Below are 17546 nucleotides of genomic sequence, written 5' to 3' on the forward strand. Positions count from 1 at the left end.
GGTGTCGGAGGGAAAATACAAATTACAAAATAGTTAAATTATTTGGGCCATTACAATCATGAGGCTCATACATAAATCTAAAAAACTCAATTCTTGATGGGTAAAACATTGCATTTGGGCCACTAAAAACATGAGGCCCACATATGTTTCTTGAAAGGCACTAGCTTTAAGTTTCTATTAAAATTTGCTAAATCACAAATTGTACCCTCTGGTTTGCCCAAAATTCAACTTAGCCCTCCAATTTCACTTTCATTCAATTTAGTTTTCCCATTAGTCTTTGTCAGAATTGCACTGTTAACTTTGCTCAATACAAATCTACGTCGTTTAGGGGCACATAATGGCTAAATTTTAACAAAGACTAATGAGAGGGCTGGATTGAACAAGATTGAAAATTAGAAGACTAAATTGAATAAAAAAGAAATTAAAAGACTGAAATAAATTTAGAGAGTTAAAGGGTACAATTTATAACTTAACCTAAACTTTACAACTAAATACAATCTTAATACAGTAGATAGGAAATGTATATAAAATGTGTTTATAAGTAGCATATTCTTTTTTCTTTTTCTTTTTTAAGTTTTGTATTTAATCTTTAGTATTCTCATATAGTAAACAAGTAGGTAAACAACATCTTTTAATTACTTCAGAGGTCTCAAAGTGAATATTTTATTTCATTTTAATTCAATGAATGTTGTTGAAAACTTGGCTTTAGTTTTCGTTTAAGAATACATCTTTAACTCAAAATGGTGGAGCCCATTAGTCTAATTGGTTCAAAATGGCTATAGTCCTCTTCATTTCTCTCTCCCCCAACTCTTCAGAGGAAAGAAGAAAGAAGAAATATGTGTAGAAGCTCAAACTTGGCTTTAGTTCTCCTTGTATGGGTAAATTTAGTTAACAAGATAATTTCAGATACACAGCAAATCAGAATTAATAACATAAGTGGAAGCAAAAAAACATTGATTAAGGATGTTAACTAACAAACCCATCTGTCAAAATAAGAACTTGACAAATCTAAATCAAAGGAAATTAAAGTAACTAACAAGAGTATAAATAAAAAGACAAGAAATTTGAACAAAAAAGCTAAAGGGCAGGTATCTCTTACCCTTTGAAGCATAGTTTTAAAAACCGGACCGGACCGGCCGGTCCGACCGGTTCGACCGGGAAAACCGGTGTAGTCCGGTCCGGTTAAATACCTTAAAACCGGTCAAAACCGGAAATTTTGAAAAAAACGGTTTTATTTTCGGTTCGGTTTTTAAAACTATGCTTTGAAGAGCATGTTTTTGATACATGTTGAGCTCAGTGACCCACTTGGATCTTATTGTCCCTATTGGCACTTGAAAGTTTGGAACTTAATTTGTGCGTTTAGCGGATGAATGAAGAAAATAGGGGATGCTTAATCATGAGCCGCAATTCCTTGTTCTAATTTTTTTTTTTTTCTATAAATGAAACCCATTGCCTCCAACTCTCAAAGCAAATCCTAAAACTAAATTTAATTTGATAAGCCAAGAACTAAAAACCAAACCCAAAATCTCTAGTATAAACACAACAAAGTTTTTGTTGAAATAAATTGTTAAACCAACATGTTGAAACCCAAATCTATAGGACAAATTCAAGGAAAATGAATGAAAGATATGTTTACTTGAGATTTGAAGGTAGACCCAAAGATGAGATTTTTGATTTGTGTGTGGAATGAGCATGGCGAAGCTCTTCAAGGGTTAGTTTGTGTGTATTTGGAGTAATGAGACTTAATTGAATTCTGGAGCTACTCAGAAAGAGTAGTTAGGGCTCTTAAGTTTGATTTGATTTGATAGAAACAAGTCATGAGAGTGAATTCTGACAATTTGGTTTTTTTTGCAAGTTTGTCATTATAACTCAGTTCTTATAATTTGAAAACTCACACAATGTAATTTTAACTCAATTTTTTGAGTAATAAGTAAAACTAAACCAAATAAACAAACTTGAGGTGGGACTTACGAAAATTGGGAATTGAGTTATGGAATTTGAGAATTGAGTGATGCTTTTGGCTAAACCAAGCATAGCCTAACTAACTAGTAAGCCAATAATCTGTTGACATCTGTACTCACTAGGTAAATAGAGATAGAGATACACAACCTATAGTACAAAGGATCAAAACAAAGCACTACAGGTCGTTCTATACAGTAACTAGACACAAAATTATAAACTTGCTCTTGGTGTCAGGACTTTGGATAATTTTGATATCCCTCTCACAGTAGGTGGGGCTCACTAACATGAGAGTAAGGCAACAAATGTATCCGCTACATAATATAATTTTTGCCAAACCAAATTAGTGGCCCCTTTCAGTCAAAACTAGCTTAAGATGTCGGGGGTGCAAGGTGATGATAAAAAGACTTTTAAAAGACATTCTCATTCAGTTTTCAGGCAGTTTATATAGCAGCCTAATCTATTTTTTCCTTAGCTGGTAGTCCAGCTTTACAACCATTATTACTTATTAGGAAATTTCGATTACAACTTGAATCCTGCATCAAAGAGCTCATGTATAAAAACTTGGTGATTGTATGGGACGCTATTCATTCGCGGGCCCAATACTCACTAAAGCCCATCCCAACAGTGCCACGTACACAAAGCCCATGAATAGCTGGGGTTCGTGTTTGAGAACTGTCACGTTTGAAGATCACTTGTGAAACCGGGCTTATGAGTACCGTCCGGATGATTCTCGGCACCCAACTCAGGATAAAGGAAACACTAGCGACATGCTGTAATTGCAAAACCCCGTCCGTTCGGAGAATATGACCGTCCGTAAATCCAGTATAGGCTACGAAAACATCCTCGTCGAGCAGTACAGCCATCGGTGGAACCAATTTCAATGCCACTCTCGCTTTCTCCCACTCCCAACTAAACCTCCACTTAAGCTTAACAGTATTGGACCCCTCTTTCCACTCACCAAGGGAATAATCATGACCACCCCACTAAGTATGGCTATAAATAGGCAAGGATGACTCAGTTGAAGGGGTTGGTAATCCCAGAGTGGAAAGATTAGAGAAAGAAATAGTGATCACCCCTAAGAAAGAAAGGGGAGTGTTAGTGAGAAAAGAAGGAAGACTTTAGAAACGGGGCAGCCGAGCATAGCGCCACCCGTGGTAGGAAATTCAAAAACTCACCATACAAATAAATTGTGAGCCCAAATACCCCTTAGGCCCAGCAGCCTTATTTTGGAACGCACAATTGGCCCCATCTGTGTGAATCTCCTACGTAGCTGAAGTGCTATGTTGGCACACTCGTAAGAATGTTAGGAGGTGAGCAGAGAATTCATGCAAAAAACGGCACTGGTGGGTCGTCACGGGGGTCTACATGGTAAGAAATGAGGCAAAAAAGACAGGAGGACAGAAGGCATGAGGAGGTAGAAGAATTTGGGCCCAGAGAAGGATTGTACCAAACCCTTCGGACAATGTCTGACGCCTAAGGCCGCAGCCGCCTTGACGAAAGGGACCAGGAGCTTGAGCAGAAGGATCAAGAGCTCGAACGCTTGCGCAAGGCGGTCAGGGATTTAGAGTTGCAAGCACGGGGTCGACGCAGGAGAAGGGACCAGGGAGAACGAAAGGAAAGGTCAGTAAGTGTGGGGAATCACCGTGAGGTAGGATCTTATCAATCCGGGTCTCGTAGGCACCGCGACCGTTCGCGAGAGTATTCAGACCGTGAATCGACTTCCCCCAACGCGGGGCGACCACGTAATGCAGCCATGGATACCATGAGCCAAGCATTGCGTCAAGCAACCCGGTCTCCGTTTTCTAGAGATATCGAGAGCGCGCCTATGCCGAGCCAGTTCGCACGCCCACCGTTCAATTCCTACACTAGGAAGACAGACCCGGTGGAACATGTAAGTCACTATATTCAAATGATGTCCTTACACTCCCATAACGATGCATTGATGTGTAAAGTTTTCCCCTCGAGCCTTGGCCCCACTGCTTTGAGGTGGTTCAATGGGTTAAAGAAAGGTTCGATCCATAGTTTTTTAGAATTGATCCAAGAGTTTAGAGTGTGGTTCATGACTTGCAGCCGGGTGCCGCAGCCCGTGGACGCATTGCTATCAATGAAGATGGGGGCTGGAGAGACCCTTCGCAACTATGCTAGTTGGTACAAGGAGTTGTATAACGAGATCGGCGAGGGTAATGAAAAGATCGCGGCGAGCACCTTTCGGATGGGCTTACCTGAAGAATCCGGGTTGAAAGAATCGTTGGCCCTAAAGCCTCCCGAGGATATGAGGCAGTTGATGAGGCGTATCGAGGAGTACAAGCGCTTAGAAGATGATCAGCTGCAATCCAAGGGGAAGGAGCCGATAATCAGTTATCCTCGGAACAACGGCTTCAACCCCAGACACAAGAAGGATTTGAGAATTCAAGAGCCCGGCCCGGCAGTTGGGAGAGTCAACGCAACGTTCAAGGAGCCTGTACACCGCATCATTGATAGGATAAAAAAATGAGCCGTATTTTAAGCGGTCGAACAGGATGGCGAGTGACCCGTCAAGGAGAAACTAGAATTTGTATTGCACCTATCACAAAGATAAAGGGCACACCACCGAGCAGTGTAGGATGTTGAAAGATCACCTAGAACAGTTGGTGAAGGCGGGGAATGTGAAAGAGTTTCTGGTGGAGACAGGGAATCAGGAGACCGGGCAAGTAGATCGGCTGCGTCGAAACCCTCTCCCACCCCTTTTAGGATTGATAGAGGTCATCCACGCCGCACTGAGGGCAATTAGAGCACCAACAGCAAAAGGGGTGTTGACCGTGGTGTCAGCGAAAGGAAGCGCGAGTGAACAATCCCCGGGGAAGAAGCCGAGGGACAGTAGACAACCAATAGTGTTTGACGACGACGACCTGGAAGGCATCACTCAGCCGCACCACGATGCTTTACTAGTCACGGCCCGTGTAAGGGGTTACATAATGAAGAGAATAATGATAAATCAAGGGAGCGACGCAGACGTAATGTACTCGAACCTATACAGGGGGCTCGGCCTAAAAAAAGAGGACTTGACCAAGTATGATACACCATTAATGGGATTCGATGGGCACATGGTGACTCTAGAAGGGCAGATTTCACTCCCAGTTATCATGGGAGGCAAGGAGGTAATGGTGACATTCATAGTGGTCGCCTCTTACTCACCGTACACAGCAATATTTGGAAGGCCATAGATACATGACATGGGGGCTATACCGTCCACCCTGCACGTGAAAGTCAAGTTCCGAACTAACAAAGGGATTACAGTAATAAGGGGTGATCAGCGAGCGGCTAGACAGTGTTTGGTAGCCGCGGTAAACTAACGAACTAAGCAGAAGGAATCAACCAAGAAGGCGCCCCTATAGCAATTACAGCATCCCCAAGTGAAGGGGACCAACATTGACGAGGATTTGGCAAGTGTAAAGATCTTACCGAGAGGTGAAAGGGGTTTCCAGATAGGGTCAGGCTTGAATGATGGGTAAAGAGTGCAGCTATTGCTGTTCCTCATACATAACGTGGACATGTTTGCATGGAATCCATATGAGGTGCCCGGTGTCGACCCCGAGTTCATAGTTCACAAGCTGAATGTAGATCCTCTATGCCCTCCCAAGAAACAGAGGCCGAGAAGGTCTGCTAAGAAGCATGTGGAAGCTGTCAGACAGGAGGTTGGGAAGCTGAGAGAGGCAGGGGCCATAAGGGAAACATTCTTTCCGGAATGGCTCACAAACACGGTGGTTGTGAAAAATAAGAGTGGTAAGTGGAGGGTTTGTGTTGATTTTACCGATCTAAACCGAGCATGCCCGAAGGATCCGTTTCCAATGCCGAAAATCGATCAATTGGTGGACGCTACATGCGGGCACCCGAGAATGAGTTTCCTTGATGCTTTCCAAGGTTATCACCAGATTGCCCTAGCCGCCGAGGATCAGGAGAAAATGGCATTCTTAACACCCGTTGCTAACTACCACTATACCGTGATGCCATTCGGATTGAAGAACGCGAGAGCCACTTATCAATGGATGATGACGAGGATGTTTAGGGATAAGATTGGGTGGATAGTTGAAGTGTACATTGACGACATGGTGATAAAAAGCAAGCAAGAAGGGCAGCACATTGACGACCTGAAAGAAGTGTTCGAGATAATCCGACAACATCGGCTGCGCCTCAACACCGATAAGTGTGCCTTCGGGGTTGGATCCGGCAAGTTCCTAGGTTATTTGATTACTAAACGGGGGATCGAAGTTAACCCCGATCAAATTGAAGCCGTGAAACGTCTCAAACCACCGAGCAATCCGAAAGAGGTTCAAAAGCTGACTAGTATGCTAGCTGCTCTCAACTGATTTATTTCCAAGTTCGCTGATCAGTGCCAACCCTTTTACCGACTTCTAAAGAAGTGGAAGGGGTTTCAATGGGACGAAGAGTGTAATAGAGCCTTCCAAGATTTGAAGGATTACCTTGGACGGGCACCGACGTTGTTAGCCCCGGAACCAGGAGAAGACTTGTATATGTACCTTTCGGTATCTGAGCATGCAACGAGCACCGTACTCCTGAGGGATAGCAGTGTACAGCTCCCGGTTTACTACATCAGCAAGACATTAGTTGACGCGGAGACTAGGTATTTACCACTGGAAAAACTGGTACTGGCACTCGTGCATTCCACCCGAAAATTACCCCCATTACTTTCAGGCCCATACAGTCCACGTCTTGACCGAGTACCCACTTCAGTCATTATTAAGGAGATCTGACTTTACGGGGAGGATAGCTAAGTGGGGGACTCAGCTAGACTTTTTTGACATCAGATACAAGCTGAGGAACTCACTGAAGGGACATGTACTTGCGGACTTTATCGCCGAGTTCTCGCCGAGAATTACAGACATAGCTTGCCTAGTAGAGGTCAGGCCATGGAAGGTATTTGTGGACGGCGCGTCCAATGCGGCTGGAGCGGGGGTTGGGATCGTGGTCATCACCCCGGAAGATCTGAAGCTAGAACACTCATTTAGATTAGGCTTCAGGGCTTCAATAATGAGGCCGAATATGAGGCTCTACTGGCCGGACTAAGGGTCGTCAGGGATTTGGGAGCAAAGGAGGTGGAAGTGTACTCGGACTCCCTCCTGGTAGTAAGTCAGGTCCAAGGGAACTTCGAGGCCAAAGATCCCCGAATGATAGAATATCTGCGGCTAGTAAAGCAAACCATGAGTAACTTTGTGACAGTCAAGATCGAATGGATAGCCCGGGGACAGAACCGGCATGCCGATTCTTTGGCAACTCTAGCATCATCAATAGCTGACATGGTACCTCGACGAATCAGGGTGGAGTTGGTGCCCGAACCAAGTATTACCGCTAAGGCACTGATTCTACAAGTCGTTGTAGCCGAGAAGTGCTGGATGGATCCAATCATCGACTTTCTTGCTGAAGATCGAGCCCTGGAAGATGAGAAAGAGGCAACTAGAGTACGGCGAACTTCCGCTCAGTACTGGTTATCTGCTGATCGGAAGCCATATTGCAGATCATTCGAATGGCCATAATTGCAATGCCTTCGCCCCAGCTAGGCTAAAGAACTATTAGCTAAACTACACAAGGGAGTGTGCGGAAGCCATGTGGGGGGACGCTCACTAGCGCACCGAGCAATGACCCAAGGGTTCTGGTGGCCACAAATAAGGAGGGATGCGACCGAGCATGCTCAGAGGTGTAAGCAGTGTCAGGTGCACGCACCGATGATCTACCAACCGGCCGGGAACTTAAACCCAGTTTGCAGCCCGTGGCCATTTGCCCGCTAGGGGCTGGATGTAGTCGGACCATTTTCCCGAGCACCGGGCAATCGAAGGTTCGTGTTGGTGGCAGTAGACTACTTCACAAAGTGGGCGAAAGCTGAAGCACTGGCCAACATCCGAGACGTTGATGTCAAGAGATTCGTGTGGAGGAACATTATAACAAGATTCGGCGTGCCAAAATCTCTTATATCGGACAATGGCCTGCAGTTCAACAGCAGGGCTTTTCAGGAGTTTTGCGAGAACCTCGGTATCCGGAACCGATACTTCACACCAGCCTACCTGCAGAGTAACGGCCAGGCAGAAGCGACCAATAAGGCCATCATGAGCGGTTTGAAGAAAAGATTGGAGGGCGCCAAGGGCAGATGGGCCGAGGAGTTACCAAGCGTCCTGAGGGTGTACTGAACAACTCCAAGGAGATCCACAGAAGAAACGCCATTCTCTCTAGCTTACGGGGCGGAGGCAGTCATCCTGCTGAAGTAAACCTGTGCAGCGCCCGAGTCGCGGGATTCGTTCTTGATGAGAATAAGAAGCTGATGGCCAAGGAGCTGAGCTTGCTGGAGGAACACCGAGAAGCGGCCACCATCCGGCTGGCAGAGTATCAACAGAAGCTCGCCCAGAGGTATAATAGAGTCGTCAGAAGGAGAGAGTTCGCCGCGGGAGATCTGGTACTTTGTAAGGTCGTGGGGAATACGCGAGACACAAGCGCAGGAAAGCTAGCTCCGTCCTAGGAAGGGCCCTACCGTGTGACTGCCATTGCAGGAGCAGGGGCATACTATCTGGAGGATTTGGAGGAAAAGCCGCTTCGCCGGCCATGGAATGTTCGCAATTTAAAAAAGTTCTACCAGTGACCGGTCGTCCTTCAAAGATGTAAACTTAATGTAATCCTGCATTACCGCATGTTTAATATGAAGGCATTTGTTCACAGAGTTCCCCCTTTTCTTACTACAAGTTACTATCACCAAGCGAGAATTATAAAGGGAATTGCAAAGGTAGAGGCAACTCATTCATGCATAATCTAAGGACAAAAACCTACCCTCAGTTCGATCCCTATCACTAAGCAGGTTGAAACCTTAAACTACGCGTCTTCTAAGGACAAAAACCTACCCTCGATTCTATCCCTATCACCAAACAGGTTGAAACCTTAAACTACGCGTCTTCTAAAGACAGAAACCTACCCTCGGTTCGATCCCTATCACCGAGTAGGTTGAAACCTTAAACTACGTGTCTTCTAAGGACAGAAACCTACCCTCGGTTCGATCCCTATCACCGAGCAGGTTGAAACCTTAAACTACGCATCTTCTAAGGACAGAAACCTACCCTCGGTTCGATTCCTATCACCGAGCAGGTAGAAACCTTAAATTACGCGTCTTCTAAGGACGGAAACCTATCCTCGATTCGATCCCTATCACCGAGCAGGTCGAAACCTTAAACTATGCTTTTTCAAAAGTACATAGCCCTGTCCTCAGTTCGATTCCTACCGTCAAATGGGTGGAAACCAAGGGGCAGAGGCCATGAGCCTCCATACCGAGAAGCGAGAACAGGAGCCGAGAACTCCCAAGGGCGGAAACATGGCTCTCGGCCACCGTGAGCAAGAAAGTAAGATATAATGGTTAAGCTAACCCTAATCATGTGTAGAGCAAGCATTTTGTAAAAACGAATGTACAAGAACTTAAAACAGGAAAGGAACGTACGAATTTATATCCCGGCAATGCCGATCAAAACTATTCAAACATAAGAGAAATTGTTCCGTCGCCATAACCAGGCGACCTAGGCACGTTAAAAAAAAAGAAACAAAATATAATAACACATTCTTTGTGCTCCACTGGAAAATCAAGCCTTTATTCAGGTGGGTTGGGGGGTGGAGTCTATGGATTGGGCTGAATGGGCGTATCCTTGGCTAGCGGAGTTGTAAGGGGGGTCTGTTCACGAACGGTCTCAGCTTCAACGCAGACGTTGCTTGAGGCTTCTAAGTCAACCATTTCAACATGGGAATTGATCGCCTGCACGAGGTCCCTTATGCTTGGCGTATCTTCCTCATCTTTGGCACCGACCTGACTTTGAACGGGTAGAGGAGGAACCGGATATGGGATCTGGTTAAGATTCCACAGAGGGGAGTCCTCGGCTACTCCCATCGCCTAGAGGGCAGCCATCCACCCTTCCCCAAACCCGTGGTTCCGAGCTTGATGGATAATAGGTTCCACAGAGTTCTCGGCCTCCGTAAACCCCGCATTATACCATTTGCCCTCGCAGGCCTCAAGAGCATCCTTCAAGCCAGCGATTTTGTCGACTTGGGTTAGATTCAGGCTATCCGCCTTAGCCAACCTCAGCCCGGTCTCACCCAATCTGGAGGTCAGACTGGTCAGCTTCCTCTCTGCCGCCAAACGGGCCTTTTCAGCATCCACTGCTTTCCTTTCAGAGGTGTTAACTGAAGGAAAAATTCTGGTTTTGCATCTCATGCAAAACCCACAGCGGAAGCGATGAACAAGGATCTATTTCATTCATGATTGATAACGTGCACAATGTAAATTTCAGAATTTAAGAACAAGATAGCGTACCTTGGTGTGGAGAAATTCAAAACAAAGATTAGAAGCACTTGGGAACACTTTTAATCTTCACTCCAATTCCACTTTACGCCCAAGATGTGTGGTCTCTCAATCAGTTTTTCAAAGGGAGAATGAAAGTGTGTCTCACACTCTCTCACACACCGTTTCTTTTTCTTTTCTAATCTCTTCTTTTTAAAATTCTGTATGTTTCTCCCTTTATAACTAACTGATTATCTAATTGGGTTGGCCTATTGGGCCTTTCCAATTGGGCTTTAGTGTGTGGCTTGGAGTGGGACCAAAAGGGACCAATAAGACACTAGCTCCAATGGGCCTTGGGCTTTTCCGTCAACTCTTGACAAGTCCAAAGTTACCATTAATTATATTTAATACCACTATATAAATATAATTGCACTCTAGGCCTTATTAATTAATTATATCCCAAGACTTTATTAAACACGTAACCCCTTCATAAAATATTCGTAGTAACACAAAGTCATAAACGTAGACTGCCACTTTGTAAATTACTACATCTTATCCTTGAGTACCCGGTTTAATTCTTTAAAGTTATTCATTATATATTTATGAAATCCAATTTCATAAATATATACTTTAGTAATTTCTTACTAAAGTGGTTAGGCCTAACTCTCGAATAGCGAAACTATTAAACTTATCTCAAGGGAATATTTTATATCTCTATCAAGAGATTATGAATTCCATCTTGAGAATATATGTTCCATCAACACTAAATGTGGCTGCCCAACATGAGGTTTTGACCGTCACTTCAGATCTCACTCACGATATATCAAAGCAACCTACACTTCATGATCGAGGTCCATTATTCTCTCGGGATTAAGAGTTCATGCAAATAGAAGTCGTGAGATTTATTATTCATTTGACGGTCGTTAGGAAAATAATAAATCTCACAGCGGTCCTGTTCAATATGTTTTAACTCTTAAAACATATCAACATATCAACTAGAAGCTTCCACTTCCATGATCAAGACAAATCATCTTAGTTGACACGTTATAGTCTTCGCAGATGAAATGCCCAATTTCATCACCGACTACGAACTATTAATTCTGAGTTTACAAAGAACTTGTGATTTACATCTTCTGTGACTTTTCACATAAATCACATACAATGCATCTCATGGACTATATGATAATGTCCCATATTCATGTTACCACTATTTTAGATAATAATAAAATAACTTTATCAATCACAATATTAAGTCATACATCATGTCATACATAATGTCATACATAATATCATACATAGCATCATACAATAGGATTTAAGGGCACTAATCCTAACATTAACAGCCTCTTCTCTCTCCTTGACCATGTTCTTGACAACGGTCCTCCACTCATTGGCCCGATCAATAAACTCGGCTGCCTCCTTCAACCTCCCATTAATGACACTGGTTAACTGCGCGGCCTGAAAACAAGAACGGTGTTGAGATAATAAAACTGAAAAAGCACTGTATTGCGAAGCATGGAACTGGGGAAGTAGCAATTACCGCAATAGTATGCCACTGCAGCCATCTAGCAAGTGACTCATCGTCGCCGTCCGAGAAGAAGTGGGCATCCTCAGGCAACAAGAGACCTTGTGTCAGGCTCTGAGCAACCCGACCTCCTTCGCCCTACGCCCACATCCGAATAGAGGTGGTCACCGGTAAGGGTTTATCACCTAGTCTAAAATCGGGCTGCCAATTAACCCCGACCTGAGAGGAAGACGCCCCCTTTATCCTGACCTGGATGGCTACCTAAGCAGCAACTGCCACCTCTTGGGCCTTGGGGACTATTTTCGCACGCGGTGGAGTTTTCAGGGGGGCATCGCCCAGGGGGGGAGTCACCTTTTCGGCAGGCCGTTTCCTTTTTCTGCCCTCTCCAGCAGGAAGGCCCGGCCCCTTTCCTAAGGGGGATAGTGGCTGAGCTGCAGGAATGGCCCCGGGCAGGAACCGAGAAAGAGTCATTATCCTTTTGCTTACCATTTTCTTGGGCGGACCAGTTTTGACTCCCAATGTGCCAATCGGCTCAGCCGCTTCTTCGGCCGCTTGGACTTGGGCGTTATTCTCCTCAACAGGAACGTGTGCCAACTCTCTGAGAGCTTGGGAAACTCATTCAGCTGACTCGTCCCAGACCGGGGCAAGGTCTTCAGCAGTCGTATAGTGGGGACCGAGGTCGCAGGCTTCGCCAGTAGTCAACGAGGGGCATGCAACCGAGTGTACACGGGGGTCGACCAAGAGCGCCTGGCTGAAGGATTGCCAAGTCTTGTACACGGGGGTGCAACCGAGTATGAGGTGCGATGCCCTAAGCTACCCGTCAGTGTGGACGAATATTTCGGACCGAAGCACGAAATTTAAATCTCTTATACTCACTACTCTCAGATCCTGGATGAATGTTTTGTTGTCTGTAACATAGAAATACGAGGGGTTAGTATCCAAACAAAACAAGTTAAAGGAAAGAAAAGGCAACAGATTAGTGTTCGGCACGAACCAACTTCACGCCTTGAGAGAGGACAAGGGACGTCACTGGTAAACCAATTACCGCGCACCCGAACAAACTCTCCAGCAGAATTCCTGTTTGAATCGGGTAGACACGAAATTAGTCGTACCTGCGTATCCCTCACTTTCAAATAATAATTGGTTTCTTTACTTCCACACAGGCTATACATGTAGTTTATGTCATGTTGGTTCAGTTTCAGACCATATATTTGGTTTAGCCTGCTGACGCAACTAACTACCCGGGTAAAAGTTGGGGAGAAGTTGGTCCGGACACAAGCCATAGAACCTAAGTGTGTCGATTAAAAGGGCGTCCACCGAAAATCTAACTCCACCCTCCAGAATGGACATTAAAGGGAAAAAGGCAGTGTTGGAGCCCCTGTAAAGCGAAAATTCGCTCTCATGGCAATATGCCACATCCACATCCTCAAGGATGTTGAACGTTTGCCTAAAGGTGGCTAGAGACGCCTCAGTGTTCAGAAGGTGAGCGAAACCTATCCTAGACACCAGGGCTGAAGAGCATAACTAAAGTAAAAGAGAAAGAGGTAGAAGACTTACTTCAGGCTCTAAGGTAGAGGTCTGAGGGATTAACACCAGATGAATGCTCTGCAGAGAGGGAGGTTCAGAGACTAGAGATCGTAAAAGTGAAGAGGATCCTAAAGTTACCTATTTATAGGGACCATGAGAGATGGGGTTGGTACTGATCAATAAATGAGGAGTAGGAAATCTCACTAATCCCCACTCCAACTGTCACACGCACACCGCTTCGGTTCGTGAACCATCGCGCAGTGGTAAGACTCAGAGCCAGTAGTCACGTAACGCACGACTTTTCAGGGGCGCATTAAATGATTTCTTCTGAACCGCTCCAGATCCCTGTCTGTTCAGTATCTCGGATAACACTTGTCCCTCGACCTTGACCCGTGCCCGATGCCGGGCACGAGTCAAGGGGGGCTAATGTACGGGACGCTATTCATTCGCGGGCCCAATACTCACTAAAGCCCATCTCAACAGTGCCGCGTACACAAAGGCCACGAATAGCTGGGATTCCCGTTCGAGAACTGTCACGTTTGAAGATCACTTGTGAAACCGGGCTTATGAGTACCGTCCAGATGATTCTCAGCACCCAACTCGGGATAAAGGGAACACCAGCGGCACGCTGTAAATGCAAAACCCCGTCCGTTCAGAGAATATGACCGCCCGTAAATCCAATATAGGCTATAGAAACATCCCCACTGAGCAGTACAGCCATCGGTGGAACCAGTTCCAATGCCACTCTCGCTTCCTCCCACTCCCAACTAAACCTCCACTTAAGCTTAATAGTATTGGACCCCTCTTTCTACTCACCAGGAGAATAATCATGGCCACCCCGCTAAGTATGACTATAAATAGGCAAAGACGACTCATTTGAAGGGGTTGGCAATCCCAGAGTGGAAAGATTAGAGAAAGAAATAGTGATCACCCTTAAGAAAGAAAGGGGAGTATTAGTGAGAAAAGAAAGGAGACTTCGGAAACGAGACAGCCGAGCATAACGCCACCCGTTGTAGTAAATCCAAAAATCCACCATATAAATAAATTGTGAGCCCAAATACCCCTTAGGCCCAACAGCCTTATTTTGGAACGCACAGTGATGATGACACAACTCACACAATTGGGCCTCTCTATTGGATTCTTAGCCAACTCTAACCTCTATACCCACCATCCACCACCAAATCATGGCCAGTGACAAACTGAGAATCCTCAGAAGCAAGAAATACCACAGCGTCCGCCACATTTTTGGGCCTCATCGCCCCACCTTTCAAGATGTAAGTTGACTCTACCACCTTGTCCTCTTCCTCATTTTCATACCCCAACATGTCCTTCAATAATGGCGTCCCAACCTGCCTTGGCAAAACACAATTCACGCGTATCCCATATGCGCCCAGGTTCTTGCTCGCGCACCTCACCAACCCCAGCACCGCGTGCTTCGACATCACGTAGTCAACGAACTTGTGGTAACCATCACTCGCCGCTATGCTCACCGTAAAAACGATGCTCCCCCTCACGCGCCCTTCCACCATTGCCTTCGCCGCATGCTTTACGCACGCCGCCATTCCAAGCGCGTTCACCGCCATGAGCTTGTCATTAGCCGCCAAGTCCACGTCCAACACGCTCTGATCACACGCGTGGGTCGCTCTTCCAATGCCCGCGTCACTGAACATGATGTCCAAGCGTCCGTACGATTTCACCATGGAGTCTACTAAGTTCTTGACCTGTTCCTCGTCGCTGACATCGCAGTGTACGTAGGTGCATACATTGAAACCGACTGACACGGCCACGTTTTGGCCCTTCTCGTCTTGAATGTCGACAATGACGATGGCTCGTGCGCCGTGAACAGCGAACTCACGAGCCGTGGCCTCACCCATGCCGCTTGTGCCTCCGGTGACTATGGCCACCTTGCCTTGGAGCTTGTTGTTTGAAGATTTGGAGTCTGTCATTTTGTTTTGTTTTTTAGTCAAGTGAGCGATCAGTGAAGTGAATAATAACTGTTGACAAAGCTACTCTCGACAAAGTTTGTCCATATATACAAAAGAGATCAAAATTACAACATTGTACACAAACGAATCAACCTGATTGATGAAATAAATAAATATGTTTTAAAAAATATAAATAAATATGTAAGTTTTTTTTTTTTTTTTTTTATTGATAGCAAAAGCAAATATGTAAATGTATGTTTTCAAAATTTGAAATACGTGAAACGTTTTTTCTTTTTCAACTTAATTTGGGTAATATAAAAGCAGTATTAATAGTAGACACATTTTTAAATGAACATAAATCTTTTATCTTATTTTTTATGTCTTTACTTTATGCTTAATCAATTATACTATATTACGTATTTGATTTTTTTTTTTTTTTACTTTTGTTATTTTATAAGAAAAATCAAATAAATAAATATCAAATTATAATTTGTAAAGTATAAAGCAGAAAACAAAAAGTCAGACAGTAGACAGATGGTTAATATTTCAAAAGAATGATATCTTAACACTTAAAAAAAAATTAGAAAAAGAAAAAATAATGTGTACCTAATTACTTGTATTTAAAGGATTTTTAAGAATAGTTAATCATACAAGTGCAATAATTGGCCTTTAAGTCTTTGACTGTTTACTCTTTGGGCCATTGAACTAATGGGTTATCTGATAGCGGGTAGCTCCCCATTGACTAGAAAAAAAAATTAGAAAAAAATAATAATGTGTACTAGCGTGTGTTTGGGTAGAGATTAAAAATGAAAAATTATTTTACTATTTAAATTATTTTTGCTATTATTTTATGACTCTCATTGCATCTTTTGGTACTATTCATAGACCCCACTATATTATTCCAACTAACTTTTACATTTATCTATTGTACTTTCAGTAATAAATTTTTAGTTTCAACAAAATAAGGGCTATCAAAATACACCCCTAATTACTTGTATTTAAAGGATTTTTAAGAATAGCCAATCATACAAGTACAATAATTGGTCTTAAAGTCATACCAAAGGTATTTGTAAATTTTTTCTTTCAAACAATTCAATCCAAATAATTCATACCAAATACCAACATTAAGAATTTTCATAATAATTTCATTAAAAATACTCCTAAAGTAAGTTAGTGTTTTATACAATAATTACAAGGACCATTGGCCACAAAAAGAATAAAGGTGTGAATTAACTACATATAAACATCTTGTTTCAAAGATGGGATAAAAGTCATCACCAAAATCAATTACAAAAAAATTGTGCAGAATATCCTTAGTGTGTGCAACTCCAGCACTAGGTTAGGAGTCTCATACACCTAAGGTCTATATACCGAAAGTAGTTGCCTAACTACTAGAAGCCGTAACATCTGACTCGAGGTTGTTACCTGCCCTGTAAAAATTCATAATTAAATAGTAGGTAGACAAAGTAATGTGCATAATGAGATAACAATTTTATGATGATGAATACTTTGGCGAGAATGTCATAACTGATGGATTTCGAGTTAAATTCAATAATAAACAATTTCAATACAATAATCCATACATTAATTGCATTTTAAATAATGGAGCATAAATGTACTCAAAATAGTACATTGTGACATGACATTACTCACATGGTAAGCCAGGAGGATATGTACTAGATCCCCTAATAACATATTTTGGGTAATTTTTTGTGTAATTTTTTTAACTTTTGATAATTTTTCAATTTTTGATGATGAAATACAGGTTCGTCAGTTGTAGTGAGGTCGTCCAGATGGAACTAGATGTTTGCTCGTGTCGTCGATAGAAGAAACTATTCTCTAAAAAGGTCATTGGTGTGGTGCCTGCCACAACACCTCCGATGCCAAAGTCAGTATAAGGGAGTTTTTAATAATAGAAAATAAGATTGATTAGGTATCTCTTGTAAAATGTCTCCGCACCTCCTATTGGCAATGTGAAGGCTTTATATATGTTGCTCTGGATTCTAGCTGTTGAGGTTGATATTGTGATGTTAATGTCTTTTTTGGTAACGCTTCTTGCAGAGTAATGGGATTTTAATATGCCTTCAACGATTTGTCCAGCTGGTTCTGTAACCATCCGAAGTATTATTGGTGGCATTGAATGATCCTGATATCCTCGTCGGTGACATGGATACTTGCATAGGCTCGTCTCAGAGAGCGGTCTCGTCTGTCCTACTGAACTCGTCTGTAGTTGATTTCATCAGTCCCATCAGATGCCTTAGTCTCGTCAGTAGTTGATTTCGTCAGTCCTATCAGATGCCCTCGGATT

The 17546-nt window shown here is 43.6% G+C and overlaps 2 protein-coding genes across 2 annotated transcripts; one reads left to right on the forward strand and one right to left on the reverse strand.

Annotated features, from left to right (window-relative positions):
* Positions 1-4565: 4565 nt before the first annotated feature.
* On the forward strand, positions 4566-5165 carry LOC142632871 (uncharacterized). The gene has a single exon (XM_075807191.1). It carries the CDS (start codon positions 4566-4568, stop codon positions 5163-5165), a length of 600 nt encoding a protein of 199 aa, XP_075663306.1.
* A 9299-nt stretch (positions 5166-14464) lies between these two features.
* LOC142630496 ((+)-cis,trans-nepetalactol synthase NEPS1-like) lies at positions 14465-15259 on the reverse strand. Its single transcript, XM_075804494.1, has one exon. The coding sequence runs from the start codon at positions 15257-15259 to the stop codon at positions 14465-14467; it is 795 nt and encodes a 264-aa protein (XP_075660609.1).
* Between the last annotated feature and the right edge of the window lie 2287 nt (positions 15260-17546).

The sequence above is a fragment of the Castanea sativa genome, chromosome 4 (assembly GCF_040712315.1).
Source record: "Castanea sativa cultivar Marrone di Chiusa Pesio chromosome 4, ASM4071231v1".
Taxonomy (NCBI): Eukaryota; Viridiplantae; Streptophyta; class Magnoliopsida; order Fagales; family Fagaceae; genus Castanea; species Castanea sativa.